At 34.1% G+C, this 21,195-nt stretch overlaps 1 protein-coding gene across 2 annotated transcripts in view; it reads left to right on the forward strand.

Annotated features, from left to right (window-relative positions):
* Window positions 1-1,209: 1,209 nt before the first annotated feature.
* LOC146954600 (glycerol-3-phosphate acyltransferase RAM2) overlaps window positions 1,210-21,195 on the forward strand; it is a 49,318-nt gene continuing 29,332 nt past the window's right edge. The window contains exons 1-2 of one of the 2 annotated variants that reach the window (XM_085717229.1): window positions 1,243-1,950; window positions 2,718-3,795. In XM_085717229.1, coding sequence (XP_085573355.1) covers window positions 1,339-1,950; window positions 2,718-3,620 — 1,515 coding nt within the window. In that variant the 5' untranslated portion in view covers window positions 1,243-1,338 and the 3' untranslated portion in view covers window positions 3,621-3,795. Of the gene's footprint in view, window positions 1,951-2,717; window positions 3,796-21,195 lie in introns of those variants that run through there. The other variant, XM_085717234.1, reaches the window with a different exon arrangement.

The following is a 21,195-nucleotide window of genomic DNA, read 5'->3' on the forward strand; positions in this document are numbered from 1 at the left end:
TATTTGCTTTTGATATTTTCGACTTCTTAGCGTCAGAGGTTGTTGACCTCCTATATATAGTTCAAAGGGTCACACATATCAATATTATGTCACATAGGTCCATTAATGTTGTGTTTACGAAAATTGATTTTACCATCTAAAGAGGCCTAACGACACAACTTGTTACTCACTTTTCTTCTATTCATGTGTAAGTAATCCTTGATATATATATATATATATATATATATATATATATATATATATATATATATATATATATATATATATATATATATATATAAGACTAATCCCTATCTTGCTTTTATGTAAAGAAGGAGACATATAAAATAAAAGAATGATATAATTACATCAATTTTATGTGACAAGTTTTAAATACATATAAATATATTTTAATGATTATAGGTTGTACCTAAAATTTAAATTTAGATTTTCTCCATTACACAATTTGCAATTCGACGTCGCCCGATAAGTAATCGGACGACTCAATTATAAGCGAGTAATTAAAATTTTAAAGCATGTTTTTTTTTTTTTAAAGTTCGGTTTGATCTGTGCCACTGTGCCATAATGATCGTACGAGTGTACAATGTGAATGCAAGAGACACCTAACTACAAAAAATTGCAGTCACGATCTCTCATTGGGTCAATGTCAAATACACCTAATGTACTCCTGAAATACTAGGATGATATAGCAAGAGTTGCAATTTAATGAAATTTTTGGTTTTGAATTCAATTTTGAAATTAAATCTCTTTGAATAAGAATTTTGATATGTATTGTGGTCCTCCCTAGTTCGAGTGATTAGTCTATATCATTGGCTCAACTGTTAGGGTATGTTTCGTTTGTAGGGGTGTAGTTTGGTGTTGATGTTGATTTAGTTTCGGAGGTTTGTTTTTTATTGGTGTTTAAGATGTACGTTATATACATTTCTTTTGGAATATTCCGTCTATATACAACACATTTTGCTTTGTAGTTTCTGTCTTATTGTTCCGTGTTCGTCATATGCAAGGCTTTAGTTATTAATAAATTTTGCCGTTAAAACAAAACATAGGACGTTCAATCGAAAACAAAACATAGTTGCTTAGGTAACTGTCGCGGAGATATCTCAAACTTGGATGTATCAAAATAATTCTTTTTTGTTTTTTTTTTTTAAATTACGTCTTATTTATACCTATTTAATTTCAATGAAAAAGAAATAAACAAAAATATATTCCACCTACACAATTCTTCTTGCATGTGTATGTATATATAAACACAACAACTTCACACAAAAACATGCACCCATGTTCTTGTAAAAAGAGAGAGTGTATCTTTGTTACAAAGAAGAAATCACCATCATCACCATGGCATCTTCAACCTTTCCAACAGTGAACAAATGCACCTCAATTGGTAGAGAAAAACACACAGTAGTAGCAGACATGGATGGAACCTTACTAATAGGTCGTAGTTCCTTTCCATATTTTGCTCTTATAGCCTTTGAAGTTGGTGGTGTTCTTAGACTTCTCATCTATCTCCTAGCTTCCCCAATCGCCGCGATTCTCTACTATTTCATCTCGGAATCAGCCGGAATTCAAGTCCTTGTCTTCGCGTCGATGGCAGGAATGAAACTTTCAAGCATAGAATCAGTTGCAAGAGCTGTTCTTCCAAAATTCTATTCATCTGACCTTCACCCTGAGACATGGCGCGTGTTTTCGTCGTGTGGGAAACGTTGTGTTCTCACTGCGAATCCGAGGATCATGGTGGAGCCGTTTTTGAAAGAATTTTTGGGAGCTGATATGGTTTTGGGAACTGAGATTGCTAGTTATAAGGGAAGGGCTACTGGGTTGATTTGTAAACCTGGAATACTTGTTGGAGATAAGAAAGCTCAAGTTCTTAAGAAAACTTTTGGTGATGAAAAGCCTGATATTGGACTTGGTGATAGAGTCACTGATGCTCCTTTCATGGCTTTGTGCAAGGTAATATTAATAAAACTATTATTTTTTTTTGAACAATATTAATAAAACTATATTTCCATCCTTAAAAAAAAATAAATAATCAAACTATATTCTTTTTGTTAATCAATAAAACAAGGTTTTTTCTAAATCAACAAAATCATCCTTTTGGTTTTACGATTGAATTCTTCTTTATTAATATCTGTAAATAAGAAAATTTATCAAGAGAATTCTTTAGTATGTGAACTTTGATTGGGGTTCGGTATAGGCAAAGCTAATTCAAAATTAAAATTTCTTTTAAAATGATTAAATATAAAAAAAATATCGATTAAAGATGAAATTTGTTTTTAATTTTGTCACTATTTTTAATCGTTATAAGACATATAATTTATGCTTTTTCTATCTAATTTTTGTCTCCAATTAAATATTTTGCTCTAGTGTATATAATTTATATTTTCTCACAGTTTTCTTTTTCAAATTTAATGCAATATTTGCTATTGATTTGTCAAAACTACCCTTACATATTTATCATAGAGAAAAAAAATAGATTGAATAAGAAAATAAATAGTCAACTGTATTGTAGGGGAAAAAAACAAATAGTCTCATCAAATATAACAATATTTTTGGTGTTCTTTGTAGACGCCAAAAAAAAGGAACTAAGGGAGAAAGTATATTCCAAAGATACAATTAAAAACTAAGCACATCAAATCAAAAATATACATCTCTCAAAAAAAAAAATTCAAAAATATACATAGTTGTGGCTAATTAGTTTAATTTGTTTACTCATGCAGGAGGGTTACATAGTACCAGCAAAGCCAAAAGTAACAACAGTGACAAGTGACAAACTTCCAAAACCCATAATCTTCCATGATGGAAGGCTAGTTCAAAAACCAACACCTTTAATGGCTTTACTCATAATTCTATGGATCCCTATTGGTTTCCCTTTAGCATGTTTAAGAATAGCTGCAGGTTCACTCCTACCAATGAAAATGGTCTATTGTGCCTTCAAAGCACTTGGTGTTCGTGTCATTGTTAAGGGTACACCACCACCTCCAGTTGAAACATCCAAAACGAATCACCAATCTGGAGTTCTCTTCATTTGCTCCCACAGAACCCTACTTGACCCTATCTTCCTATCCACCGCCCTCGGCCGCGCTATTCCAGCCGTTACCTACTCGGTTTCCCGTCTCTCGGAGATCATTTCACCGATTAAAACTGTTAGGCTTAGCCGTGACCGCGCCACAGATGCTGCCATGATCAAGAAACTCTTGCAAGAAGGTGACTTGGCTATATGCCCTGAAGGAACAACTTGTAGAGAACCTTTTCTTCTTAGGTTTTCAGCTTTGTTTGCCGAGTTAACCGATGAGCTTGTACCGGTGGCTATGGTTAATAGAATGAGTATGTTTCATGGAACCACAGCTAGAGGGTGGAAAGGAATGGATCCTTTTTACTTTTTTATGAACCCTAGTCCTGTTTATGAAGTTACATTCTTGAATAAGTTGCCTAAAGAGTTGACTTGTGGTTCGGGAAAGACAAGTCATGAAGTGGCAAATTATATACAAAGGGTGGTAGCTTCAACTTTGTCTTATGAATGTACTAGCTTTACTAGGAGGGATAAGTATAGAGCACTTGCTGGTAATGATGGAACTGTGGTGGAGAAAACTAATAAAGCCAACAAAGTAATGGGTTGCTAATTAAGTTTCATTTCTTGCAAATTTTAATTTCATATTTCAAAATATAAAAGTAGGGATCAAGTTCAATTTATATACGCACGCATTGAATGAATATGAAGTTACATGGATGTTTTGAATAATGGAATGGGTTTGGTGTATCTCTTTATATTAATGAGAAATTTTATTATTATTATTATATTATTATTATTATTATTATTATTATTATTATTATTATTATTATTATTATTATTATTATTATTATTATTATTATTATTATTATTATTATTATTATTATTATTATCATCAGCAAGCAAAAAGACGGACAGTCACGTGTCTGTCTTTCCGTTCTTTTTATTGCGCTAATGTTTGAAAATTATGAACGATGTTTTTTATGAAATTTGATTTCGATGAAAAGTATAAATATAAATGCTTGTTACTTTCAAATTATAACAAACCAAACTAATTATGTTTATCTATTTGATTGACATCGACAATATAACAAAAAATATAGTATAAATTTTTATCTTCTTAATTGCACCAACAATAATAATAATAATAATAATAATAATTATTATTATAGGAAAGATGTTAAAGGGTATAATCGTGATAATGAAAAAGTCAGTCCAAAATCTCCTATTTTCTTTATATGTAGTATATATATACTTGATCTAGTTTGTTACACTATTTTTTAAGGATAAAGGAAAAAAATTGACATATACTCATATCGTGTTTGTTAGGCGATATATTTTGCGTGGTAACCAAAAAATAAATATTTTGTTTGTTACACTTTTTTAATATTTGAATTTACTCTTATCCATTATCTTTTTAAAATGATAAGAAAAAACATCGGACATATACATTTTGTTATATTTTGTTTTAATACTTGAGGAAACCGTCTTTGGCTTGGATTTGAATCTTCCCGCTTCAATTGCTTTTGCTTGACTTCTACGACATCGTGCCTCTGACCAGATCCTGTCGAACCCTGAACCCTTCACGCTAGGCTTGTGTCTCGTCGAAACCCTCGATTTGAAATGAGGCGACCTTCGATTCCTCCAAAGATAAAAGTCAACTAGATGTTGACCATATTAAATGAGCCTGTCGAAATTGCAGGCTAACAAAATGCCCCCAAAAAATGCCATTTTCGACTAAAAAACTCACAGAAAAGGAGAAGATCGGCATTTTTGAAAATACTCGAATACTTCAGAGCATAACAACACACTAACGGCAAACACACTCTCTGAGTCTTAGTGGGCCCCTTTTTCCAGGCATATGCTAACGCATCGACGAGCCTTCACTCAAAACTCCTAGGTGGCATTTTAACGCGCCATTAAGGTACCATTTTTCAAGTAGTCCATGGACATTGAGGTACTGTTTTAGAAACTACCTCTTCCCTCAATCTCATGACGGTTTGTTTCCTTCTATAAAACCCTTTTGCTCTGTTTATAGAGCGTCTTTCCATCTCTGCTTTACGACATTCACGCTCGTTTTTCATAAAGCTTTCTTTTCTCTAAAAAATGGAAAAACTCCCAAACGACCTCCTCATGGTTATTACCAAAAAAGTTGCTGCTTTTGGAGTCCATGATCTTTTAAGTTTCAGTGCAACATCTAAACTCCATCGCCAAATTGCCAATAAAAAAGCAGCATTTAGGGCGCTGAACAGAAACTGTTTGTGGTACATCGTTGATCCCATGTCCTGTGCAGGAAAACACTGGTTTGTGCGACGACTATCTAGCAGTGGACATGAGTTCTTTAGTGTGGCATTAGCTGCTTTCATGCTTCACCAAATTCGTCCTGATTTGGACAAAATGAAACAAATTTTGGCGAAGGCAATGAAACATGGTTCTGATGGGGCTACATATTTTAACCTCATGCTGGAAATCCTGGCCAGAGACAAACTTCCCGACTATCATATCTCTTCGACATTCTAGGACCTTTTCATCTGCTGAGTGCTGACAACTTGCGAACTGCAGAAATGTTATCTTGAATACGGCGGATCCGCATTTTGCTTGGAATTCTCTCTGTTTTCGGTTGATGCTCCCGGGTTTGGAAATACCAATTCTCTTGCCCTCCTCACCAGATTTGTGACGGGATCAGAAGGATTTGCAACACCGTTTCACCTCTTCCAGGTTTAGATGAGGACTATCCCACAACGGGTTTCTGTCTTACATGTCGCCTCGACCTCGAACTCGCTTGGTTTCTTCGACATTTCCGCTTTCTGGATCTTGACTTTCTATGGTAGTAGGTATATAGGGTTGTACATAGTTTGCTTTTCAAACATTGTACTTTGGCTCATTAGATGGCTTTTTCCCCGGGAAAACCTTTGTTTTCAGCGTTTTCATGTGGCCAAACTCTTGTTTATCTAAAACCATGCCAATTTTATTTATATTCCTCTCGTTTGGTGTTGTTATGCATTATCTTGTAACATAACAATGTCCAATTTTGTACCATTTCGGCAATGTTTGCATTGCTTTTCTATAACAAAGCCGTATGTTTCTTTCTGTCGAAATTGAATCTTTGTGCTAGTTTTGTTTTCACACGACATGCTTATATTTTCCAATATGTGCCTTTTATTTCGAACACATTATAAAAACAAAACTAGTTCTCTTGACAAATGGTAAATGCCAAAAAAAAATTAAGATAAACTTTTAAGATAGTAAAATGTGCAATAGAGATTGAAAACATACCAAAATTCGTAACAAAAATCTAAAAATATAGTTCCTTACCCCCACAGGTTTTGTCATTGACAATTTTGTCGAAAGGTCTTGAATAAGAAGTACATCAATATTGATTTCTATTACTCCTTTTGGTTCCTATCCCAAAACTTTGGATCTCACGACAACTAATGCCGAATTTCACCATTTGAATTACAATAAGGAACAATATAACCTCCTTAACAAAGATACATTCAAATTTATGGCCAATCAACCATTATTTTCTCAGGCTTTTCTCTAAGTGTTTCGATAGTATATTTCCTAAATGGTTTTTTTAACCATCTTTTGCTACAACCGAGCCTCTAGGGCTTTCTTGATTTCATTTTCAGCCAAGTAAGCCGTAATTTTATTCCAAGCACTTTGATTAGATGTTACCTTCATCATTCCCTAAGGTTAGAGAATTCAAATCCTCCACATTAGGTTCTGTGTCGGGGGTCTCCCTTTCCCATATGAAGCCATGAGTCGGGTGAAGCCTTACAGAACTTGCATCTGATTGGTCAGCGCGAACAGACTCTGCAGATGAACATGGAGCTATATTCACTAAACTCTTGTCGAAAGTGTTCCTTGTAATTTGATTGACTTCAGCAAGAAAATAGCTTTTGTCAGCATCAATGTTTTCGACTGTACCATCATGTCTCCATATCGAGATTCTTTGATGCATGGTTGAAGGAACAACACCTATCCCATGAATCCATTCTCTTCCCAATAGAAAGTTGAAGTTTGCCTTCGACGGGACTACCATGAACAAAGTTGATCTGACCACAGTTCCTACAGTTAGATTCACTTGGAGAGAGCCAAGGGAATGACCAGCTTTACCTTCATAATTCGATAGAATTATATTGTGAGGCTTAAGCTCTTTGTCGGATTTACCAATCCTCTTAAGTAAGGATAAGGCATCAAATTCACAGCAACACCACCATCAACAAATACTTTGTTGATATTAACCTCATCAACTTTGGCTTGAATGAACAAAGGTTTAAGATGGTTTTTCATAGAGCTATCAGGCTTCTCAGATGTGGCTTTTCGTTCACTTTCACAGCCATCATTAGTTACATAGTAACACATGGGTTGGTATTTCTGCATATCTTCGAGGTTGAAATCATCCTCCGAAGCTTCAACTTCCGATACCATATCATATTCTGCTGGCAAAATAGAAACCACATTGCATATGACATCGAAGTCCGGATCGGAATCCATGAACTCTGAATCAATTCATTATCTTCGTTAGGATTCTCTTTGATGGGAGGGAGAGACAACCTCCCTTTCACTGCTCTCCTAAATGGTTCAACCATTTCCTGCTTACCCTTTGGGTTGACAGTTTCACCTTCGAAGCTTGCAACAATACCTTTCTTGGATCTCCGGTACCTTCTCCATTGAGTCCTTGTCATAGGGTTCTTCCCTTTGCAATTATTGTTGTAAGCGTACTTTCCTGATCCTTTCGAATCAGAGTTAGCACCATTTTTGTTAACAACGGTACTGGTGCTTCCTTTCACTACATTGTTCTTTCCATGCTTCACATTTTTATGAGTCGAACGAACCCATTTTTGAGTAGGTGCATTAGCATGGGGACCAAAAAAATTTCCCTTACCATTTTTGTTGACATAATTTGTGGTTGAAGAGTTATTGCTGAAAGGAATATAACTCTTAGTAAAAGAGAACTTTGGTCTATGATCACCGGACCATTTTCCTCTTTTCTTAGGTTTTGGAATGACACTTTCAAGGCTTTTAGTAGCCTCTTTGTCGAATACAACACTACATCTGGGGCATAACATTACCTTAGAATTCTTCAGCTTGCATCGATTGAGGAAATTAATCAATTCTTCTTCAGCTGTAGGATAGGCTGTCTTCATTTACTTGTAGAATAGAGGCTCGATGATAGTCTCTTCAACGCTTTGTGGATCCTTGGTAATGTCCACCTTTTGACATTCTGCAACATCAACTTTTGCTTCTACCTCTGCTTCGACAGCTAACTTTTTGACAACATCAACAATAGATTCGACCATGTTGCAACCTTCAATTTCAGTGTACATCATATCCATGTCTTTCAAAGGATCAGAGTCTACTTGTATCTGAGGCTTTGGCTTGTCTCAAAACTTTAGCCTGCCTTCATTGAGACCTTTCTGAACCAAATCCCAGAAAAGGGAACAACGTGGGGTGTTATGTCCCAAATAATTATGGTATTTGCGAAAACCTCTTTTCTTACGTTGCTTTAATGTTGCGATTTTTAAATCCTTAAGAACTACCACTTGACCGTCATCGACTAAAACATCGAAGATCTCGTCACATTTGGTTACGTCTAACGTATAGGTTTTAGGAACATATTTTTCATTGCTCAATTCGACAGGATTTCTCCCATCTGAGGGCCTAAACGATTTGCACGTATAAGGAGGCCCTAGTTTTAATTCGGCAATGTTAACCTCGCCTCTTTCGACATCACCAAAGGCTATGTCGAATTCTTGGTCGCTTTCGTTTGACTCAACATAAGCAACATTTTCTTTTTTGTGACATTTCTGAGTTCTGGCTTTTTCAGCCCTGAGTCTTTCCACATGTCGAAGTCTATCGGCCAATTGAGCCATATCTCTCAAGTGTTGAGTGTCTAACTTTTTCCTGATGGAATAATCTAGGCAACCAGCGGCCATTTCGACTAACTCATGTTCAGGCACTTGAGTGAAACATCTTTCCTTTAACATTCTGAATCTCTTGAGATAATCATCAATTGATTCAGAAAGTTTTCTCATGACACTCGCCAATTCTTTTAGACTTATATTAGATTGGCCCATGTAAAATTGTTCATGGAATAGCCTTTCTAATTGAGTCCAATGTTGAATCGAATGTGGTGCAAGTGTGGTAAACCACGTAAAGGCATTCTTTGTTAGAGAATTTGGAAAGTATTTCAACCTTAAATTCTCATCATTTGCTAGATATCCTGTCTCTGTCAAATATCGCGCAATATGTTCGATAGTGGACTCACTGGTATCTCTTACAAACTTAGTGAACTTAGGAATCTTGTAACCCCTAGGAAGTTCAGATTGCAATACCAAATCCGACAAAGGAGAAACAAGATTTGGCATATGTAGGCCAATATTCAAACCATTTTGAGTCATTATGTTTTCGACCAAATTGGCTATATTGTTGTGTGCTCCTATGTTCTGTTGTTGGACATTTCTAACAACTTCATATGCATTATGATTCCTATTTACTAAGACCACTTCAAGTTGGACTTGAGCAACTGGTTCGACCGAATTAAGTTGAGGCAAAGGTTGTGGCCTATGAACCATTGGTTCGATCAACCGTAATGGTTGTAAGTTTTGCACTTGTGGAATCAGTTGACGAATAGGTTGTGGAGGAGCAAAAATATCTGTTATTCTCCTCATTTGTGTGGCTAGGGCTTGGTAACTACGGTTTGTGTCCTGTATCAAAGGATTAAACATTGTACCAATTTGTTGTGTTAATAAATTAACCATTTCGTGATTACTCTCATCAATTTGTTGCCTTAAAGATCTCATCGAATCAGTAGTTAAGGCTGGTAGAGAGTTTTGACCAAAAACGCTAGAATTTGAAGGTCTATGTGCGTTGTGAATTGTGAAAGGATTTGTTTGGCCTGCAAATGTGGGCGCACTATTTTGTATGTTCGCCATCATCGAAGTTGGCATACCATACGGTTGTTCCCTAGAAAGGTTCTGCATACTTACATTTCTATCATCAAGCCTGAGCCTGACTGAAGGAAGAGGAGAACTTGGGACACAGGTGGACAAAGGAATAACAGCAGTTAGTGGGGGCACAAAGGTTCCCATTTCTCTTCGTGTCATTGGTGTGGATGTGGAAACAGTTGAGGGAGCGGTTACTCCCGTTTCCCACGGCGGTTGACACGTTTAAATCTCCTGACGGAGAAATCGCTTGTAAAGATGGTGCTTGTGAAGATAATTGTGAAGAGGTAGAATTGGCACGAGCCATAGATTTACCATTTCTCAAATGCATACACAAACAACTTGGTGTTTTTAGCAATCAAGTTACCCGAAAATAGTAACAAAATCATAAAAACAGATCTCTCAAGGAGATGAGTTTTGAAAAAGATTTTTGAAAACAAGTTTTTTTTTTTTAGAAAAGTTTTGAAAATCAATTGCACAAAGAGGGTCCCACTGGGCGTGCCAATTTGTTTATCGATGTTTTTGGCAAACAACGGGCTAGTTCTGATTATTACAAGCGGGGACCGAACTAGAAATCACAGGACATGTTGTGCAAAGGTTTTGAGAAAAGCAGTTTGAAAAAGGCCACGAAATGCACTCAAGTTACTTAGAGAGCAAGATGGGTTTTAGAGTTTAAAAAAGAGCACTGTCTCTCGACATATTTGTAAAGACATGCATAAAGGTAAAAGTTTAAACGCATAAACTTAAAGGAGAGGTAAAATGAATGGCATAAAAGTAAAATGGTCCGACAAATCAATTTACATACATTCTGTAGAACTCGTTTCCCTATGCGCTGGTAGTTTGAGTGTTGTAGAATTTCTATAAATGATTTGCAACCTGTTTTCCGATTTGGAAACTCCTATTTATACATAAAAAAAATATCTGGTAAAAGCCTAGTCCCATGATCAGCACTTTTTCCATCTTGGACAACCGCTTGTCTCCATGTTCCCACTTGAGGAAACCATCTTTGGCTTGGATTTGAATCATCCCGCTTCGATTGCTTTTGCTTGACTTCGAGGGCATCGCGCCCCTGACCTAGTCTTGTCGAACCCTGAACCCTTCACGCAAGGCTTGTTTCTCGTTGAAACCCTCAATTTGAAATGAGGCGGACTTCAATTCCTGCAAAGATAAAAGTCAACTAGATGTTGACCATATTAAATGAACATGTCGAAATTGCAGGCTAACACTCTTATCTATTTGTTATATGTGTTATTTGTATTGAAAGTTGACGATAATTTTGGAAGGAGAAAAAGTCCGTCCAAAAGAGTCGAAAGAGGCTATTTTCTTTATATATAGTATAGATTATTATTATTATTATTATTATTATTACTACTACTACTACTACTACTACTACTACTACTACTACTAGCGAAAAGAATAATACTCACGTGTCCGTCTTTCCGCTCTTTTTATTGCGCTAACATGTGTAGATTATCTACGATATTTTATAGAACTTTGCGTGTAAATTACAAACGATATTATATATATATATATATATATATATATATATATATATATATATATATATATATTAAAGTTATAAGTATAAATATAGATAATTGTGACTTTCAAATGTAACAAACTCAACAAACCATATTTATCTCTTTCAATGACAACAATAATATAATAAATGTTATTATCTTTTTTAATAACACCAACAATATAACATTGTTATAAGAAAATTTGTTTAAGCGTAAAATTGGAATAACAAAAAAGCCAGCCCAAAATCCTCCCGAAAGGGACTATTTTTATTGCACTAATATGCGTAAATTATGAACAGTAATTTTTGAAAAAATTTTGGTTAAAATTATTTTGATTTTGATTTATTTAAAAAAAAACTGGAATTTTATTAATTCAAATATCTTTAAATTTAAGTGGGCTTGGAACCTCTTCAATCCAAATAAAATTGCTTTTCTCACTTGCTTAAAAGCACAATGAAATGACGCAATTACCCCAACGGTCGTTAATTACCATTCGATCTTTCCAACGGTAGTTAACCAACGCTGGTACAACGGTAGTTAACTGCAGTTGGATCAACTGAAGCTAACTACTGTTATTCTTTGGCTTCTTAAAACCACCTTAACTCTCAAACTTATACAAATCAACCAATCTAACCATACATGATAAAGATTTTCGAAGATAGTGTTTTTGAGCTAGATCATGTTGGCCTCTCAACTAACATATTTTTATATTAGTAATGGTAGACTAGCAAAATCTAGCTCATAAGAACCTCTTCGTGTTTAGATCTAGCGCATAACTTTTTCACGGTTGTTTGTTAAGTTTTTAAGATAAGTGGTGATAAAAAGGATGGTGTTCATAACAATGATGTTGGGATATCTTCCCTCCATTACCACAAATCTTATAACCAACATCGTGGTTAGATCCGCCCAAGAAATTTTTGTAGTTGTATGTTGAGTTCACGGAAAATGAAATGAGAAACAACAACCACTGCCTATTTATAGATATTTTTGTGGATTGTGGACAACATAAACTATTGGTGGACCAAAATCCACACAAATTAGCCCCCAACTGCAGTTAACTACTACTGGCACAACTGCAGTTGCGCCCTGAAGGTAGAGGCATGAGCTGAATCAATTTCACAAACATGCATTTTTCTTATATAGATTCAAATATACATTCTTTCAATCATTTTCTCATCAAACATACATTCATTCAATTAAATTATAAAACCAAGACATTAAAGTTAACATAATAAATCAGATAAATACCAAATGTCATTAAATTAGATCTAAGTCAAAATGCATAAGTACCAAAATGTTATAAGGTTACATCCAAGTCAATAAGTCCTAAAAAGAAATAAAAATAATCAACGGCCACCCCTCAGCATCTGCCTCCGTGTCTTGCTGATATAATATGTCAAGGCTGGCTGCCTCGTACCACTAATTTGTATCAAGGCCTCCATTATCTCTTCCCTTGTCAAATCCTGGGCCAATGCCTCATCTGCAATGTGAACGCAGTACCTAATAATCTCTAATGAGTTTGGCATATATATGGTATGCTACTGTATAATAATCTGCTCTTGATTCGCTGGCCTAGGAGGAGATCCATCAATAGGTGGCATAATATTGGGGTGAGACACTCGATCATACCATACCACATATCCAGGTGTGTACTACCATATATCATCTGCCACCTCGCCCACTGATCCTAAGAAATGGCATGCACACGGAAGTCTAGGAATGCATGTACAACCTGGTCTGGAGGAATAACCTGCACATATGCTGGATCTCTAACGATGTTCTACACAAACTCGTACTTCCTTTTAACCCACCCAGGCAAGTGATTCTATACCCTCCGCTTTCCGCAGAGCACCCATCCATAATAATAATAGATCTCCTCAAGTGGATGGACCTCACTATAGTCTTCGTACGACATCATCAACCTCTAGACGATCAAGTGCCAACCGGTATATTTGCACACTAGAATGCCCCCTGGTACGAAGTCTTCTGTCGCCGCATGACATATGTGGGGCCCACAATGCATTAGGCTTGCTTGGTAAATGTAACAGCCCGATTTTTCACTAGATTTATTTTACTATTTATTTATGTGTGTTATATGTGCTCTTATGTGACTATTTGCCACTGTGTGTATTTTTGTTTGGGATTTGTAGAATTCGGTGTTAGAAGGGTATTTTGGTCATTTTGAGAATAGGAATAATTTTGTAATTTTGCTGAGAATTATATTGTGAGGCTTAAGCTCTTTGTCGGATTTACCAATCCTCTTAAGTAAGGATAAGGCATCAAATTCACAACAACACCACCATCAACCAATACTTTGTTGATATTAACCTCATCAACTTTGGCTTGAATGAACAAAGGTTTAAGATGGTTTTTCATAGAGCTATCAGGCTTCTAAGATGTGGCTTTTCGTTCACTTTCACAGCCATCATTCGTTACATAGTAACACATGGGTTGGTATTTCTGCATGTCTTCGGGGTTGAAATCATCCTCCGAATCTTTGACTTTCGATACCATATTCATATTCTGCTGGCAAATTAGAAACCACGTTGCATATGACATCGAAGTCCGGATCGGAATCCATGAACTCTGAATCCATTCATTATCTTCGTTAGGATTCTCTTTGATGGGAGGGAGAGACAACCTCTCTTTCACTGCTCTCCTAAATGGTTCAACCATTTCCTGCTTACCCTTTGGGTCGACAGTTTCACCTTCGAAGCTTGCAACAATTGTTGGAGTAAGCCCTAATAGCCAATCTATATTGATTGGGTTTGGCTTTGTATCATGATATTGATATAAATATATATATATATATATATATATATATATATATATATTGTGAAAATATAAATTATAAGGCGTTTCTTTATTGATTTTGTTTTGTTTCAAAATAATAAAGTCCCTAGAATAGTTAGTCCGTTTAATGGAACATTAAGTATAACTTAATTGTGAGACCCCGTTAAACATAAGGAAACTATTCTAAAAGAATCTGTAGTCAAGCTTTATTGAGAAGTGGGATATCATTAAAGCATAGAGACTATTATGTGGGTAGACTGATGATCACATCTCACAGATCATGGATAAAGAGTTATCAAGTCTTCACATAGATATAAATATTAGGAGTAATATTTATATTGGATTGACCCGCCGTGAGAATACTACATAGTAAGTTATGCAATTGTCATAAGATATTCTCACAATGATAATAGTGTATATCGCTCTTAGACCTGAAACCACTATGATCCCTAGATGTGGACTCAAGTGCTTTGTTGCCATTCTAACGTTGTTTGTAAAAGGATAACCATAACGTTGGTTGATGGGTACTTGATGAAGCATGCTGAGGGACATGAGTGTCCTAGATGGGATTTGTCCCTCCTCATAAACGGGAGATATATCTTTAGGCCTCTTGATGAAATATGACTGTAAAATTGCATGGCCATGCCGAACTAAGTCAATATAAGATATTGGACTTATTCGTTATTCAGTATATTTTGGAATCAAGAAATATAAATATTGATCTATACAAGGGTGACAATAACTATGCCTTGGGATCAATGAAGATATCGAGACAAAGGAGTAAATATACACATGAGTGTTATCATGGAAAGGTTTCGTCAGATCACTTGACATTCTTGTCACTTGGGTAGCAATGATGTGTTGCTAGATACCGCTCATTGTTTATAATATTAAATATTAGATTTAATATTATTGCCAACGTGACTAGAACCTATTGGGTCACATACAAAGAACAGTCAAAAGAGAAATATATAAGTATGACTTATATAAGGGGTGCGTTTAGTAAATAACGCTAATTAGTTAGCAAAATTACTAAACTCGTTGTTGGGCTTACTGAAGCCCAATAGTGACTTATGACTTGCAGAGCACACTAGAAGTTCTATAAATAGAACTCTGGTGCTGAAGTTTTAGGTTACACGTTTTGAAGCAACCCCTTTCTTCTCTGCACCCAATTCATTGGCTAGCACCGAGTTTTGGAGGAGCACTGTTCGTGTGGACTTGCTAGAGGCTTTGCTGCTTGCTGCTTGCTTGGCTGTGATCGAGATTCCAGTTTCCAGTTCCAGCTTTCAGATTCCACAGTTCAAGGTAACAATCAAATCACTGATTCATGTTTGAATTTCGTAATGATCCAAGGAATGAAAATCGAAATTCTTCTTCTTCTTCTTCTTCTTCCGCTGTGTATGATATCTTTCGATTTTCCTTCAGTGGTATCAGAGCCAATTACGAAACCATGAATCGGATTGCTTTGTTACTGCTTTATGTTTTAATATGATTAAACATTTTGAATCGGAATTAAATAATAAAGAGAATTAAAATTGGCATCGTATCATGTTTTCTGTGCATGGCTTTTCGATTTGTTTGATGTTTTAGAAACCGTTTCTGGTGAAGTATCGACATATCGATTATACATATCGACGGGAACATGATTGGAAACAAATCAAATTAGATTATCTTTTAAAATTGTTTTAAGAGATAATAATATTTTCGCAAATATTTGATTTGCTAATATTTTGATATTCTATAAGGAATTAATTTGGAATGCAAATCCGTTAATAAAATAGAATATTAAGTGTTAATATTTTATTATTTAAATTTAAATATTAATTAAAATTGATTGATCAATATCATATATGTGATATATGATTTTAATACAACATCATTATATGTGATATATTGATGATATCATTCGTTCAATAGGTTTTATATAATTGATTGTGAATTTGTAGTCAACTCGTGAGATTGAGCTTCGAATACCGATTCTGGTGAAGCATCAAAGATCCGGTTGTCCATACTGAACAAACAATTGTTAAAACTATTGATGTTTGATTGTTGTATTAGGATACCTAACTATACAAGCGTTGTATTATTATGGTTGTATCATTCGATCAATTGTTTTCAAAGAGATTGTTGTGAATTTGAACAATTCGTGAGAGTGAGCTTCAATATCCGAATCTGGTGAAGCATCATAGATCCGGTTGTTCATGCTAAACAAACAATCCTTGAAAATATTTATGTTTAATTAATTTATTCAATTTGAGTAAGGTAGTAAATTTAAAATATATGATTTTGAAAGAGTTTCAATATCAAATATGATTCTTTGAATTTGGTAATAAAATATTTGCTTAACTTTAGCACCATAATTTGTTTTGGAAACAAAGTGGTCACCCAAATAAAGCAGATTTAATTATAATAATTATTGAGTGTCAATATTACTATAATTAAGTAAATAAAAATTCTACCTTTTGGATTGTCTTTCAAAAGTAGTTTGAAAAGGTAATAAACGATCCTAATTTGTTTCTAATTTAAAAGAATCATGATTTTGAAAAGGTTTCAATATGAGATATGATCTTTTAGATTTGGTCCTGAAATTTGCATAATTTAATTTTATTTATGACCCGATTGATTTTGAAAATAGTTTCAAAAAGAATATATACTTATATATGAATCAATTTTATTTGACATATATCTCGGTCAAAATATTATTTCCAAATCTTGATTGATTCTAAAATTGTTTAAAATAATAATAAATAGTTATTATTATTTATTATATGGTAATCAATCATAAAACGCAGTTAATAATAATATCAATCATGTTTATGTCCATGGCTTTTCGATTTGCTTTGATGGTTCAGAAACCGTTTCTGGTGAAACGTCAAACCTTTCGATTATACATATCGACAGAAGCATGATTGGTAAATTTTGTATAACAACGATATATGTGATATACTGGATTTGATTGTATTTTAAATAAGTCAGATGATATTTGTTCATATTAATTGGTCTGACGTATGGAGCTTCGTAACCGATTCTGTGTACTCTGGTGAAGCATCCTAGACTCGATCATGATATGTGAATAAACAATCAGAGTACTTGTTTAATAAGATCAGATTGTTATGACAGAATTAGGGTTTGCCGAAACGGTTAGGGTAACCAGAAACGCGTCAAGTGTTGATGCAAAATACAGTGCTAATTCAAAGTGAATCGTTCATATGTGGAATTTTAATTTAATTTATTTAATTATAAGGTATAATTAATAATAATAAAAGTGTGTTTGTTATTATTATCATGTGAATGATTATGGCCTTAGTCCTTTTATTTTATTTCTTTTGGATATTAAAATACGGCCTGCGTGTCGTGCCTCTCTCTTATATCTCTATTGTACATTCTCTTCTCATCCACTCCCTCGTATGTAAAACGAGTTTCTTTCATATGTAATGTAAATAGAATGCAAAGAAGTAATAGGGCTCATTACGTTAGGATAGTCCTGGAGGTCAAGCTTGGAGAAGCAAGGTCGTTTCTAGGATTAGTTTAGATTCTCTCATTGGCTTGAGAGAGTCATAGCGTTAGGATGGCCATAATCATGTCACTTTTATTATTGTATAATCGTTATGCATGTTATGATTGGAGTGCGAATATATATGATATATAAGCCGTGGTGAGGTGAGATCAAACTTAATAAAAATCCTTCAATTCAAAATATTAAGTTTAATGCTTTCCAAAAGTTTAACACCCTTCAAGACTAATATCGAAATGTGTAGGTTTCGCCTCCGCGAGGTGCACTTTCTATACTAGTAAGTTGCGGTGCGGTAATCCAATTTACCCAAGTGTTATTCTTTTGGGTTTAACTTAACTAAATTAATTTTAATAAGATTAAAATAAATTTAGAAGCAATGTTTGGGAACATCTATATGATAGATTAGAGTAAGGAGTTATTCACTCAAATGATTTGAAAGTTGTATGAGATACAATTGGAAGGAGTTCCTACCTAAATAACTGAGTTTTGAGTACAGCCCCCGTTGACTAAAAGCAAGGTGAAATATGGATTTCAACCCACTAGAAAATCTTCCAACGGGATTTTCCGAATCAAGTGTTTTGAATGTCATTTGATTTGAGTAAAATAGTGGGAGCGTATTTAATTAAAGACCTATTTAAATATGTTTTAAATCATGATACATTTATTTTATTTATTTTCTGTATTTAGAATTTCTTTAGCATATATAATTTTATTATACTGTTAAATGTTCTTATGAAGAACAAAATCTTCAGAAAGGAGTTTCTGAATTGGTACAAAATTAAGAATTGTTCTTAAGAATGAGAAAAACCGTTAATGTTTTGAAAGAGTCAAAATAGAAGTAAGACTTCTTATCTACCCATATAGTTATAGAAAGTTAAATTTCTGCTTCTACATCATAAGTATATGATATTTGATGATGAGTCTCATATTTGTTGAAATATAGAGAGTTCTAAATTAGCGGGAGATTAACTATAAGTGAAGTCCACTTACGTCTAGAATGAAACAAATTGTTTCATTGACTATATGAGCTTATGCTTGGACTTAAACTTAACTTGATATGGAACCAAATAATTGTTATTAAATTCCATATAAAATAGAAACATTAAATCATAAATCTTGTATTGACAAGAGAAGGATTATGTAGTTGAATGATAGACAAATATTGTCCTATTTTCCTAATAATGTTTTCTATACAATGCGCTGATCAAATAATGGATTTGAGTTCCATGATCTTGATAAGCTGGTCTATAACTTATGCGAAAAGAGGATCAAATGAGATTTGAAACTTTTGTAGATTATTGGCATCAACGTTTAGTACAAACAAGTGTGATTCACATTTCCAAAATCCATGGATATGGACTATTGGACTCATTTGATTTTATATCATTTGAAGGATGTGAGCCCCACTTTTCAAAATAGATTAGTACACCGGTCACCAACAAAGGTGAAAGGGCACGTAATTTATTTGAGTTTATATACATATGAGATGTATATGGAGAACTAAACATAATTTGCTAGATATTGTTTCTATTATTTCATCTAACATTACTAAATCATTTAGTAGAGAAGAAAAGTGTATTTGACACGATTCAAGAAGACTTTGAAATTGTTCAAAGATTTTAACAACGAAGTAAAAGGAATAAGTTTGAAAAGTATAAAGACTATACGAGTAAGTCGTGATGGTAAATGCTTGATTAATGAGTATAATTATTTATATCGTTTCATGTTTGACATGACTTGATCTAAAATAGTTTGATTATAACTCAATGACTCTTGAAATTAATTAAATTACAGTTATTCTTCACCCACAACAAAGTTCCAATTAAGTAATCATAAAGACACCATATTAGATATGGAGGTAAGAGTACCTAGTTTTGACTTTATGATAATTTCAGGTTATATGGTTTATTTGATAAACTGAACTTCGAATTTAATGAATGTATAATTGTGTAACTATTCTTAGGAAACTAAAGGATATTATTTTTACATCTTCTTCTTTGACAAAATTTGTTTGTCGCTTGAACTGGAGTATTCCTTTTCAAGGAGTATGTCTCTACAGGAGCCAGTGGGAGTGATGTAGAACTTGAATTAAGTCAAGTAACACAAAATACACATCTCTCTAAGAATGGAACACGAGTTGATTCAACAAAGGGTTGTTGTTAAATCACCAGTTTGAGTAGCACAAGATCTAAATGGCTTGAACTTTGAGAAATGGTTATATGCCATGGGATCTTATAAAGAATCTATGTACACAGACCATATATGCATATTGGAATGTGAGTTTTTTTTTTAGAAAACTGACATGGATGGTATTATGAATACCTTTAAGATGTGATTGATTGTAGAAGGTTTCTTGCAACTCGTGATGCAAATCATGACGAAACTATTACATCATTGTAATGCTTAAATCTATCGATCCCAAATTCCCGTTGTTGTATAATACATGTTCTAGAAGATGGATAACGAGGTTGTATTCCTTAATTGGAATAACCTTATATATGTATTTGACATATGTAGGATTTCGTTAATCCAAAGGATACTAGAAAGGTAGATGTATTATCAAATTCATTTATGAATTAGAGAAAACTTCTCGAAGTTGAATTGTTTATTTTATTAATGAAGTTTTATGAAAACTATGATTAATAAAGAAATCTTGTGCACACAAGTAAATTAGTGGGAGCATTTATATTAGTTTGGTGGAGTATGTAGATGACATACTAGTCACCAAAACAATTCATCTACACATGTAAGACATGGTTAGAAAATTATTTCTAATATGTACCAAAATTGATTATAGTGTTCGACACTAGAATACCTTCAAGAATATCCTTGGATGTCTTAAAGGATATTGGATTGTTTCTTGAACACGGATGAAAGAAACGTTGTAAATGAGTTACAATGCTGTTGACTTTCATATCAGTGTACAGTATATGCTAGGATATAACCTATGAAATTTGTAAAAGTACAAGCTTCAGATAGTTGTTGTTTCTATTACAGATGTCAAATATATATGATTTGGATTGTTTAGCTCATAATTGAGTGAAAGCATGTGTTTCATGCATTGCGGATTCCATTGATCTCGTCTGAGGTAAAATTGGTTTAAATCTTGCGAGCAATGAAAACTTGATCTCACCAATGATCCAAATGTATACTTTGACACTTCAATTTCTTTTCGATAGAAGATCGAAAGTGGAAATTGAAAGAAGTATGACCTACCAACATAGGAAAGAGTTCCTTATCTGCTAGTAGAGTATCTTGTCCATAGTGTGCTTGATGCTAACACTTGACCAATAGATATTGAGTTAATATTTGATTGGCTTTTAGTGCTAGTGGGAGATTGTTGGAGTAAGCCCTAATAGCCAATCTATATTGATTGGGTTTGGCTTTGTATCATGATATTGATATAAATAT

This window comes from Medicago sativa, chromosome 1 (assembly GCF_051527215.1).
Source record: "Medicago sativa cultivar Bolivia chromosome 1, Bolivia_mono, whole genome shotgun sequence".
Taxonomy (NCBI): Eukaryota; Viridiplantae; Streptophyta; class Magnoliopsida; order Fabales; family Fabaceae; genus Medicago; species Medicago sativa.